At 37.1% G+C, this 13,303-nt stretch overlaps 1 protein-coding gene across 1 annotated transcript; it reads right to left on the bottom strand.

Moving 5' to 3' along the window:
* Positions 1–581: 581 nt before the first annotated feature.
* LOC149188720 (uncharacterized) lies at positions 582–3,191 on the bottom strand. The gene is made up of 4 exons (XM_089410045.1): positions 3,081–3,191; positions 2,016–2,237; positions 1,267–1,342; positions 582–715 (listed from the first exon to the last, which is right to left on the bottom strand). Exons 1-4 carry the CDS (start codon positions 3,189–3,191, stop codon positions 582–584), a joined length of 543 nt encoding a protein of 180 aa, XP_089266171.1.
* Between the last annotated feature and the right edge of the window lie 10,112 nt (positions 3,192–13,303).

Here is a 13,303-nt window from a genome sequence, read left to right as displayed (position 1 = left end):
CCTTCATAATGCATATAGGTATCAATCTCATATAAATAATGTTGTAAAACCAATTGCAATGGACGTTATTTTTAATTGAAATTCTCGCTGAAATAGACAATTCAATCATTCATCACGGCCGGAACAACCATCAAAATGGAACACAACCACACCATAAGTTTATTATCATCAAGTGCCTTTATATATAAATCCAACGGACTATATCTCAGACGTATGCATAATAAGCATTAAGACAAAAAGGCCCAAAATTATCACGCTAAGTCACCCCTCCTCAACCTTAAGTACATGGCTTCCATACAAAAATCTCAAGAAAGCTCACACTAGATCTGTTGGTAAAACTCTACAATATACTTCAGTAATAACAACCAGTGACATCAAATGGTGCTCCCTGTTTTGTTATAGCTGCTGAGGTCATGCTTAAAATTTGTACAGTCAGTTATGTCCTTGTAGTAGACGGTAAAGTTGCGCTGCTACTATCGATAGCCTTGCACCGTCTTGACTCCAAACACTGGTTGTGTTGAACCCTCCCAAATGGAACTAACTTTGTTTGGCCATACATTACTGGAATAATAGTATTTTAATCAGTTATTCTTGAAGCTGGACCAGAGCTCAGCGTTTTTAACCTTAGAAATACTCTCCAGTACTCCTATTGGCGTCACGTTTCCCATCATGGTCACCTTCTGCTTCGGAATATCTATGCTGAACGATGTCACACCTGGCGTACATATACCACAACGAGGGTCAGTTGAACCCTGGCATATCTCACTTGGTAACAAATATGTGGCTTGCTAATCGGTATTAAATGAGCTGGGGCTGTATTTGTCCACAGCAGCTCTCACTTGGTAACAAATATGTGGCTTGCTAATCGGTATTAAATGAGCTGGGGCTGTATTTGTCCACAGCAGCCTGCTAAAATCCAAAGGTGTGCATATACATCCCCGCTCATTTAAATGCCATTGGCAGACTAATTTTTGGCATATTTCAATTATGCAACACCACTGTCATGTGCATAACAGTGAACCAAGCCTCAAATCTCTGCAGTACTTGATTGAAATATAGAATCTAAATTGGTTCTTCGGTCATTGCTAATGTTTCCTTGTCATTGTCATTTTTATTTGGATTGTAGATTTTGATTGAGAGGAGTCAATCAAACAATTGATTTCACTTTGATTTTATTTTTTTTTATCAAATTTCAAAATATTTCCAAAATCTACAATCCAAATAAATTTATCCAAAGAAGAGAAAATGCTATCCTAAATTTCTTACCTTCAATCTTTGAAATGTGTTTTCTTACTTTGCCAGTACAGCCCTGGCAATGGAGAGACACCCTCAGCACTACCACCTGTACCAAAAAAAATCATTAATTAAAGTACCATTTGTACAAACAGATTCAATGAAATGATGATTGAATTAGAGTGGCCGAATTTGCATAGGTTGGATCTAACTAGAAAGAAATGAACAAAACTGATAAAGAAAAAAGAAAGAAAATATATAGAGAAATGAATTAATGAATTCTTTTCATGCATACAAAAAGAATTGAGAGAATACAATTCACCAAAAAATGACACTAGTCCTAATTAACTAGTGAGTCATCAGTTAACTATCTCATGTAAGTTGAGATATCATTAGTTAACTATTTCATGTAAGTCGAAATAATCCTAGTTAACTCCCATACAGTCTTTAGTTAACTATCAAATATAAATGGAAATAATCCTAATTAACTTAAATACAATTTAGTGTATATTGTCTCTAATAAATAAATTGGATATTTGTTCTAATTGGTTGTAGGGTTGTTTTAATGATAGAAAATTCACACCAAAAGTACATATCTAAACCTGGGTATAGATGGGTGGTTGTGCTAGTGTGCATATTCCATTTATCTGTGGCTTATAGGTAGAGCTGATATAGGAAAAGGAATGGGCTAAGAAGAAAACTATCATAAAGATTCAATCCACGACATAGTTAGAGATTGATATGAAGAATTTATAAAAATTCACTACTGTTGCATGACATACCTTAGTAGCATTTGTTGCTGATGAGAAAGATGATAGAGTATCATTGATAGGGACTGGACATTTGTTCACAACCTTTGGCTCTAGAAATGGCTGGTACAGAACAATTGCCAACTGATCAATGATGTTACAGCTAAACCGGCTTATAGCATGACCACTCATGCGGTATGTAAATCGTCTTGCCTTCTCTTCCATTCCTTCGGCGCTCTGATCCGCGTTACTTAGCTGATGTTCAGTGCTTCTTTTGGGTCTCTCTCCTTAATCTACTACTCTAAATTAGTATTCTTGGGCTCCCTAGCTTTGTTGCCCTGTCACTCCGAAGAGTGTGATTGCTTGTCGTTTACACGTGTCTTTGGAGTCTTTTGTTGGTTCATCGTTCGAGATTACTCCAATTGCATGAAATTCCTTCTCAACAGTGATAGCCTCTTCATAATTTTCCATTAATGTTTGTTTCACAGTTCGCTTCACAAACTGTGCAATGCTTGTTGGCAAAGCACAAGTGTAGTAATATATTGTGATGGAGTCATGAGGTTTCGTGTTTTTTGGAAATTTATTCAAGATGTGATTGAACCTCTAATTGAAGTCTTTCACTTTCTCCTTTTGCTCTATCTTAAGATTACACAACTCCTTCAATAACATGGCATGTGTATTATCATTAGCAAAATTTTCAAGGAAGATTTTTTTAAACCCCCTCCAATTTTGGATGGAGTTCGGGGGAAGGCTGTGATACCATACAACTGCTCTACCATCCAAGGTACATGGAAAAATTATACATGCAACATCATCGTGACGTACCTCAAGAGTCTACAGATGTAGGTAAAATTTTTCGAGATGGTCTTCAGCCTTCACTATTTTATCAAGGTCATACTTTGTTAAGAGCTTCTTTGAATGCTTTGGCATCTTGTGTAAAACACCCGGAAGTGCAAGTGGGTCCTGAGTCATCCAATCTAGATCTTGGTCTGCCATGTCTTCTTCTTTTCTCTCCTCCTCTTCTTTGTCGGAATATGATGGCTCTTCTTCCTCTTCCTCTTCTCCCCCTGACTACTAGAAAGTTGTGTCTGAGAGTACAATGTTATCTCCATCACCACCGTGAAAGAGTGGAGGCTCTTCTTTGTTCTCCACAGAGTTTGCTAATTCTTCAAGGGTGGAAAGAACCAAATCTTCAGGAGTAGAAACCATTATCCCTGTGCGGATGGTTTTGTTCTTCTTCATAAAATATGGAAGACTGAGTACTCTCGAGATCAATCCAACAACTTTTGCAAATTGATGGGTTATAGGACAAATGGCTTGAATTTGATCACATGGGATTTCACAAGTTCGTTCAAGCTGAGAACAGTCACCAACTTCATAAATACAAGTCGCGGAGGTGCAATGAACATTGCTTGCTTGACCAGAGAATGAGATGTTTGGGTTGGTGGGGTTATCATCCATAAAACACTTTCCCTCCTTCTAGTGCCAGAAATGTTGATGGTGTTAGACCCACCAACATTAAGAGGATCTCCCCGATATGAATTCCCAATTATACCTCACACCGTTTGGTGTAGGAGTCCCATCGAGTATAAAGACCCGGTTGCGAAATCCTTAAAGATTTTCCTTGGCTCTAACTATCAGCAAGAGAGACGGATGCAATGGTATCTTCGAAAAGAAAAAAGGTGTGCCTGGTGAGCGTTCAGTTGCAAATATGTCAAGGTTCTTCTACTGTGAAGAGGGGAGGAAAGTGAGCCTCTAAGTGAGAGCTAACAGTACCACCCAAGAAGAGACACACATGAATCGAAAGGTTTGGTCTAACATCCAATGGAATAGTCCATAGCGGATGCAATGTTCATTACAACCAAGCAAATGAAGAAAGATATGTCTAATATCCTATAATTTTCCACAAGGATGGGACAACAATTACAACCATAATAACACATTCTCAATGAAATAAGTATGAAAATAACCGAAATAGTTAAACTATCTTAGAACATATGAAAGCAAAAATGAAATACAAACATCCGTAAAATAGTATTACAAACATTCATAATCCATGCATGAAGAACATGTTGGCCTTGAAGGCTTCTATTATTAAGTAAGAGTTCCAAGACACATGTTTACAATGTACATCACTAGCTCTAGTAGTGGAGAATTGGAGCCACTCCTTCCTCCTCAAAGAACTAACCGATCTCTCTAATGCCTTGCAGGAGGAGCCAAGGTGAAAATTCTTTTTCTCATATAATGAGGAAGCATATATAACCATCGGTGACTCTTTGACTACCCCCATGATTGTTTGACTTCCTATGACTTTTCAACTTACATGACTCTTTGCATTCCATGTGTGTCCTTTGGACTTTCACCTTACAATACATTTTGAATACAATATACATGATCCACAATACTGAAGTGGAATATGGCCACTCATGACATGACATGACACTATTGACATGGACTGCTTGATGTTGTGACAATGCCAAGTCACTGTTGTTGTTAAGTGTTGGATTTCTTCTTGAATATGCTTCCTCTCCACCTATGCATGCCTTGGTGATGTGGAATCTTCAAAGATATCCAGTCTTGGATAGTGGTTGCAAGCTAGTGTTCCTTCACTTTCTCTTGATAGATCAACTTGTAAGTTAACTTATAAGGGAATCTTTAGGCATGATTCCTAGCTTATTCTCCTTCTCCATTATCTTTCCATGACATGATAGGGTAATTTTTCCTGTAATTCACTCATGATGAGATGGCATCAATCTGAAAACCCCCTAGTCTAACATGATGCATTTTGGTCCACCAACTGAACCCAAAACAAGTGGCAAGCTAGGAAGAGGGACTCAGTGACTGCATAGTATGTAGTTCCAATAGCCAGGGGAAAATCTTGAGCTCTGAGACCATGCAATGTGCAACCCAGGCAAGCCTAAGGGGAAAGACTTCACAGTTCCTAGGGTCAATGGGGACAGGCTGAGGGAATGGAAACTGGGAGAGAAACTGTGTAATTCTGGGAGTCAAGGGAGGTTGGGTTACTACGAAATTCAAGGACTTAGTGGACAAGCTTGAGGCTTTAGGATGAAAAGTGCGTAGATTAAGCTGAGCTGGAGGACATGACTACATAATTCTGGAGGTCAAGGCTGGAGCTTGGTCACATAAACTGTGTAGTGCAGCAATCTTAGGAGACAGGAACTGTGCATTGTGTAGTGTAAAGCAATAAGGTAACAGATAGAGGGTTGAGTCTGCGTAGTGCACAACTTAGGAGAGGCCCGGAGAGGCTAGGTTGTTCAGTCGGGAAGTTTTTATGAAAATGGCTAAGTGTGGTATCAGTGAGATAAGTGATGAACTATGATGAACCTTAACTGTGATCACACAATTAGAATACTTTGATGACATGACAACATAGATCATCTGAAAATATGAACAAAGTATCTCCCTTCGTGCGACAAATTTACGATAAGTGTAACACTTAAGTTAGACTTTGGGACGACCATGACGACACTTTTATGACAGTGCTCAAAACTTTGTGGATAAGTGAGACAAATGTTTACATAGTTAGAACAACTCATATACTCAAAGATAGATATTTGAAACCATCAAAATAGGCTTGTAAACATAGTGTGACAACCAAACATGCCGAAAGACAACAATTAATCCAACATGTCAAAGGGAACAAAACACTACAAGAAAGCTCATGACATAAGCTCTAATGTTTGTGACAACAATGTGCAAGACCAAGGAAGGATCTGAAATTGAGTGTAAGCCAAAATTTTAGAGGGTGTTGCAACAACTACAACACATTGCTTGAAAATCAAGAATGTGTAGTCTAGGTAGGGAAGTACCCTTTAGTGGCACATCTATTCTCATAATGCATGATGAATTGGTACGATTGTCCATCAACTTATGTATGGTATAGGTTAGGGTATGTTGTAGGTGGGTTTCAGCTGCGACATGCGATAATGAATTGTGGTGACTGGTATCTTAGCCAAAGATTATAGGATTAGATGTGAGACATGATTGAGGTCGTAGAACACAATATTAAATAAAAGGCTAGATTTAACTATGATTTGTACTAGCAGTTTGCAGTGAGTGGTAGCTTAGCTGCGGATTGTGAGGGTAGAGAAAAGGTTAGGTTCCTCTGTGACATGTGGTCATGATTCACGATTAGTGATGAGAAGGGGAAGAGATGCCTTGGATTTTTCGGTGTGGTGAGGCAAGGTAAGGTAGGATTCAGGGATTGAAACCTTGAATACTCATAGGGAAAGGATTGGCTCATTAGCCCAAAAGGTTTGTAATAATTTTGTCAATGTAATTGGTTTTATATGGTTAAGAGTTAAAGGAAGGAAAAACATTGGGAAGGTGGAATGGTGGGGTAAACTAAATGACAAGGAAACAAAACATAAACTACAATCACAAACTACAATATAGGGATATGCTAACTGATTATAACCAACCGCTAACCATAATTGCATAATGTAGATGTAAATGAGCTCCTCATAGGTTGAGAGAAAACTATGCAGTGTGAAAATTAATTGGCATGGGAGGGCGCGGAGGGGAGATTTATATACATTTTTTGTCACATGTGTAGAGGAAGGCTCATTAAATGTACGACCATAGGAAAATTTGTGGTATGGTAAGAGGCGATGTGGTGGAGTCTAGTTATCGCAGGTCGAGTAAATAGCCGCAAATTCACATTTGAGATCATGGGGTTGCAAATTTATTTATAGTGAGGCATCACGCGGCTATATACTACATTGTCAAGAGACAGATGGGTTTGTATTGTAATTTGTAGTGGAAATCTATGGTGCATTAGGGGAATTTTGAGGTCTAAAATGGGCCTCCTAAGAAAAATGTACAACCAAAAATAAACTTTATAAGAATCAATAGGATTCAAGGTGATGATGTCAACCATGGGGGCAGATTCACCAGTTTTGGAGTAAAAGATTAAAAATATTTTAAAAAATAAAATAATAAAACTACTTTTTCAACTCATATTTTCAAATTATCTCCCTTAAGTTTTACTCAAATTTTGAGCGGGAGTACTAATTGGATGCAAAATTTAATTCCTCATCCAGGGAGTACCAATGTTGCATATTTTCAATTGACCCTGCTACATGAAAAATGAGAAATACATTAAAAATTGTTATTACAATCATGTTTTTTCACGTATTTCTCATTTTTTGTGTAGGAGGGTCCATTCGAAAGTATGAAACATTGTTACTCCTTGAGGAATCAAAATTTTCATCGAACGAGTGTTTCCGCTTGAAATTTGAGTAAACCCATAGGGAGATAAGTTGAAAATACGGGTTGACAAAATAGTTTTTCTTTTTTCCTTCTAAAATTTGATGATGTAATATAATCTTATTTTATTATTTCCACTATTATTTTATAATTTCCTTAGGAGACCCATTTTAAACTTCAAAATTCCACCAATGAGGGGTTTGCAATGCAACTGAGCAATGTGGTTGATCACAAAATCTTTTGAATGGGTTTGTTGGGAAAAGTTAAAGTGAAAAAAGGATTTAGAAGAATCTTAGAGGCAAATAAGTTTAGGATAACCTTTGAAATTCATTTTATGAGGAGTTCAAAACGGGGGGCTCTAAATTTTAGAGTGTTTAAAATTTGGGGCGTTGTTGTAGCCACCACAACAATAGGTGATTCATGGGTAGAACCTCAACATATTTGTTTAGCCCTTATTTAGAGTTAAGTATAATCCTTAGGAAATATCTACTTAGATCCATAGACCACACTAATTTCATTGTTCATTGTTTAGTCTCTCTGTCACAATCATTGTCTTGATTCACAACATATTAAAATGCCTTTAGTTATACATTGACTGCTTTGATAATGGTTAGGGATAATATATGTGAGTTTTAAAATGTTCAAAAGTTTGACACGAGACTCTGGTGTTGCTTTGCTACTAGTGAGCATCCATAACCCCAATGAAGTCACTTCAAAAGATCACAAGCATTGCTTTGCTTCCAACGAGCATCCATAGCCCTGACAAATTTTAATGCATCACCTATCTGTGCAGGAAGCCTTTCTCAAGCCTTTGCCATTTTTATTTATCTTCTTTTTTTCATGAAACTTTTCATATTTTGGACATTCATTGCACCAGGGTGGATGCTGGATATTGAATTATTTTATTACCAAAGAGGTTGTTTCTTGTGTTTTAAAGACTTTAGATATTTTCTGAAATATGTTTTACCACTTTTGTATTTTCTCTCTTTCCCTTCTCTAACTAGTAGGCTAACTAGTTTATCATACAAGTCAACATTTCAAAGTACGTACCTGCTTTGAAGTTGCAATTAGTGGTCAAGAATCCCATATAGATTAGATTCCTTATTATTTATTTTCTTAATTTTGTTGCCTTTTCTCATTTTTTTTATTGTATTTTTTTGTTGTTTTTGTTTTTCTTTATATTAGATGCACTTTTTATGAATTCATAGATTCTCTAGGTGGACATTTCATAGATAAAGATCTAATTGCGCATTCATTATGTAGCTATAACTACTTATGGATTTCTTTGCTAGTATGCCACCACCATATGGTTGATCGAGGAATGAAGTACTAGTTTGAATAACATGCTCTAAAATAATTTTTCTACTTTCTATTGAATAGATTTTCTACTCTAAGTGGTGTGTATCATGCCACAACATGTGGTTGGAAAATGAATTAATTCACTTGTTCTCGTTAACTTAGACTTACTTTTTGAAAGTGTTTTATTTACTTCTAATTGGTTAATTGAATTAATATTCCATAACATTCAAAGTTTAAGAGAAACCACATTTCAGGAGATTTTGAATCCTTAATGGTTGCATATATAATGGACAACATCTCAAAATCTTATGCTCCTTAGTTAACATCTTAAGTAAAAGTGAGTGGATTCAATAGTCATATAACAATGTTGTAATTATTTATCTTATTATATGATCCTTTCCCGTCGCCTTCATCACTAGATCTAGTTTTTTGATGGCATTTAGTGCCTATCATCAATAACATTATTGAAAAATGTGTAAATTACATGATTTGTAATATCACCACCATTTAGTTACAAAAAATGGCATAAGTGATGGTCCTTTATTTGTAGGACTACAAATAACACCATTACTGACCATCTAAGAAAAATTGTCACCTATTGACGCTGGTGATAGTCACTTTAAGATTATAGTAGGGTTGGGGATACTAATGACCTTATGGTGTGTTGTGGTGGGTTAAAAGATAAGGATTTGGGTTAGGACAATTAGTGAATTAGGTGTCTAAGGGATTCAAGTTGGTGAAGTTAGTAAATTAATTATTTATGAGTTCATCATAGAGGGATAGTGGTTTATGTGTTAAAGGGTTCATGATTAATAAGTTAGATGTGTCGGGAATCAAATTAGGACTAGGAATATAGGATTTGGTGTACTTGGCTTTGGGATAATAACTCATTTAAGGTATAGTGGTTTAAATGTCTATGCGCTTGAGATAGGAGGTTATGTTGGAAATATGATTATGTTGAGAAGGTTGGGGAGGGGGTGATTCAATATAATGATCAATTTTAACTAATCAAAACACTTAAATGCACATATGATATTAATCACGTCAATGTGTGTGAGTGTGTGTGTGTGTAACTTCCTTTATTATGAATGATTTTGTAGGCACCAACCGATTGTTATATTTATTTTATGCCACCAACTATAAGTAGGAACAAACCCCCTAAAATGTTTTATTCGCACCAAACGTAAGTTCTTAACTGAAATATATTTTTTTGTCTTTAGCTCTGGTTTGTGTTGCTCTTTTGTTCTACACACCACTCCTTATTCCATATCTTCATCTCAGATTCGTCCACATTCCTTCTATGTTTCTCCTATATTTCACATAATTCAATTGCACTTGGATTGAATGGATTTGCATGTATTCCTTGACTTTATCTTCTAACATCTTATGCAATCACACGTCCTCCACAGATTTCATGCCTCAGGCTTATTTTGTACTTTCACACCACAAAACTGTAACCATGATTACACACAGGAGAAACCACTCTATCTCAATTGACCTAGACCAAACTACACTTCCAAACTTCTCTTATTTATTTATACTCAACTAGATAAATAGTAGCATGGCCAACATTTAGTTCGAATAACAAATTTTTTTCTTATGGAAATTTGGTTCGAATGATCCCTATTATTTTCATATTCCCTTGGCTCCTCAAAGGCTTGTCTTTTCATTCACATGACCATATGATATGACCCTATCTAAAAATGTGCTTTGCAAATTGGTATATGGTCCACATATATGCAACAAGTTCCTAGACATTTGAACTTCCATTTATTAGCTCCAAGTGATTTAATATCTAATTCTTCATAACCTAGGGTTAGTACCAAATGCTTAAGCCCCAAGGATGCTTAGGTGCATAGGATAAATAAACACCAACTTCAAAAGCATGTCATTTTATCTAATTAACATCAATAATATAGAAGACACTTTAGGTACCACCTAACTATCGAAACTTTAACAAAAGGGGGGGCACAACTTATTGTATATGCACTTAAAAAAATCACACAATATTAATGCACACCAACATATCTCATTATACAACTAGAACCAATGGTGGAAAAACCACTTTAGCCACGCCCCCCCCCGCCCCAACAACTATATGAACTATATGGAGGTTCTGCTTTATGTCATTTGATGAATTGAAATTGATGTTATTAAATATCTACCACTCGTCGCTCATCAATTACAACTACCTCCAATGGTGCTCCAATTGATAGAACCATTATCTGTCATCAAATTTACCTATTAAATATGATGGGGAAATCTTATTTTACCACACACCACTCGTCACCCTACCTTGAGCTCTATCTACCCTCAACTAGTGGTATGGTAGAAAGAACCATCACAAGACGTGGACTCTTCCATCTATCAGTCACTTCCTTCTTGCTCAGCTCCAATTATCGCTTCACCACTTATTCCTCAAATTTATTAACACTATGGAGCCTTTCAAAGCCACTCCATGGCACTAGTACCGAAGCTCTACCACCTCACTTGTCATGTCATTTCCACATCATTTTCATGTCAATTCCCTACCATCTATCATTCCCTGTCACTGCCACATCACTCCCATTTGTCTCATGGAAAAGGGCCACTTGTCAACCCAAAAATACTAAATCCAACTACCACGTTTCCTCACCTTAGGCTGCCACATCATTACTGATCTGATTTAGAATATTAGATTGTTATGCTAAGATCCTCCTCAGATCAGAAACAAAATGCTTTCATTGTGCTTAAGGATTCATGAATTTTGCAAGTGTAAAATAATTTTTTATGTTAATTTTATGAGAAATTTTAACATAAATAAGAGACTGAACAACAACATAAACATGTACAGAACATCACCAAAAGCACATCACAGCGGGAACATGATAAACGAGTTCACCCCTCCTAGGCTACGTCTCCTTGGTCCAGCTTCCAATGGCTTGGGTTTCTCTATTATGCTTAAAAGTGTAAAAATATGTGTTTACAATGCTCGAATGCCTCTAAAACCTACTCCAATAAGTTTAGAACGTCCAAAAATGGATACCTAGCCTCTTTTTGCATCCAATTTTGTCAAAAACTATAGAAGTTATGACCTCTCCTAGTTTTTCCACTATTCGCTTCACAATTTGCACCAAATCCGACATCATCCTACAAATTCACCCCATTTTTTACTAACGGAGCAACAAATTCCTTGGATTTCAGGTAGATTTGTAAGACCTTTAATTTTTCCGCCAAGGCCTTAGAACCAAAATCTGGGTCATATGGGGACCATGTGCCCAGGGGCCAACCCTTGGCACTAGCCCCCTCTCTCTGACGGTTATGGTAACTGCTAGCAGATTGAGGCAGAGTGTTCACATGTGGTCTGGTGGTTTGTGGTGGCGATGACTCCAGCGGTAACAACAAATGTCTGTGACTGGGCGGATAGGTGTTCACATGTGATTCTTGGACTGGCGATTAGACTAGTAGTTATCATAGCGTGGATACATAAAATGGTCAAGGTTTGATAGTGATGTGTTCACATGGGGGGGTGGTTAAGTCTACTTGCCCCCCAACCTTGGTGATGATAAACAAGATCATAAACCCACAACCATTAATGGTTAAGTCATAACCTATAGGCGGAGTGGTAAGGCATTGGTCTGTTGTGTTGGAGGTCGTAGGGTCGAGCCCGACCTCTGCCCTTTCTTTCAAACAAAATTTTAATATGCCTTTCGGAGGACATGTGGCGGCCTCTAACTTAGCGACATGTCACCTCTTGATTGGCCCAAACCTAAACACATGGACCAATAGGACTTCGCCAACTCAACGAAATATTTTGAGAATATTTCAAGAATATTCCAAGAATATTCCCCTTGCCACCTAGCTAGTACAAATGCCCAGTCAGCATCGTTGTCAGCCACCTGCAAAATTTTTCCCTGTTTGATAAACTGAACAGATCGTGTCTCTGGGAGCATACGGTGTTTTTTTCGTGTGAAATGAGTTACGCCAGATTTAGGATGATGAGCACTATGCGCTCGTTTAAGTTCCACACCATTCTGACAACTTTGATTTTTGAGCATTTGGTCACTCCTCCCGACTGGAAGCCTTTTGGACCCCAAAATATCACTTTTAGTTGTCCAGTAGGTGAGGGTACAGTTCCCTCACCTTTCCAATCTCTATCCATTTGGATTTTAAAGGATTTTTACTCTTGAGTCCCACTCGAAGATAATCAACACTTCCCCTTTTTGATGTTCTTGTTCTTCTGTCAAGTATAGTGTCTTGCTAAAGCTCATCAAGGAATTATAGAGAAAAGTCTTCAATATATGGAATTTGAACATTCTCTCCTTGATCATCAATCAAAGGATACTCATACAACCTTAAATTCTCAACATTAACAACAACATAAAGTTTCATATATGAAGGAAAATCCAACCTGAAGGCATTGTTACCAATCTTTTCCAAAATTCTGAATGGACCATATCGAATTGATTTTAGCTTTTTACCTTCTCCTTGGAGCCTTTATTTTCTAATGTGAAACCAAACTTCATCATCGACATGGAACTTGTGATCTTCTCGATGCTCGACATGCCTTTCTTTGTACTTGCCTTGGCTCTTTTGAAGCTGTTCTTGAACTTTTTGGTGTACCAATTGGATTTGTTCAATCAAATTTCTTTCTTTGTCTATGTCGTTATGTCATCAATAGAAACATCTTTGCCAAAAATAAAATCCAAAGGATATTTAGGCATGTATCCCAAACATGCCTCAAATGGCGATGTTTAAGTTGAAGAGTGCTTGGCCCAGTTGTGAGCATGTTGAATATAGTGCAAATGTTCATC

Source organism: Pinus tabuliformis, chromosome 3_1 (assembly GCF_031772625.1).
Source record: "Pinus tabuliformis cultivar Carrire ecotype Pingquan chromosome 3_1, CPIR1, whole genome shotgun sequence".
NCBI lineage: Eukaryota > Viridiplantae > Streptophyta > Pinopsida > Pinales > Pinaceae > Pinus > Pinus tabuliformis.
The sequence above is the reverse complement of the archived record's forward strand: the minus strand, read 5'-3'. Positions and strand labels throughout refer to the sequence as shown.

Coding starts and splice junctions, on each gene's coding strand:
- LOC149188720 (XM_089410045.1), bottom strand. CDS start 3,191: ATGGTTTCTACTCCTGAAGATTTGGTTCTTTCCACCCTTGAAGAATTA. Junction 2,238..3,080: donor GTGGTGATGGAGATAACATT/GTACTCTCAGAC, acceptor ACTGAACATCAG/CTAAGTAACGCGGATCAGAG. Junction 1,343..2,015: donor CAGCAACAAATGCTACTAAG/GTATGTCATGCA, acceptor TTTTTGGTACAG/GTGGTAGTGCTGAGGGTGTC.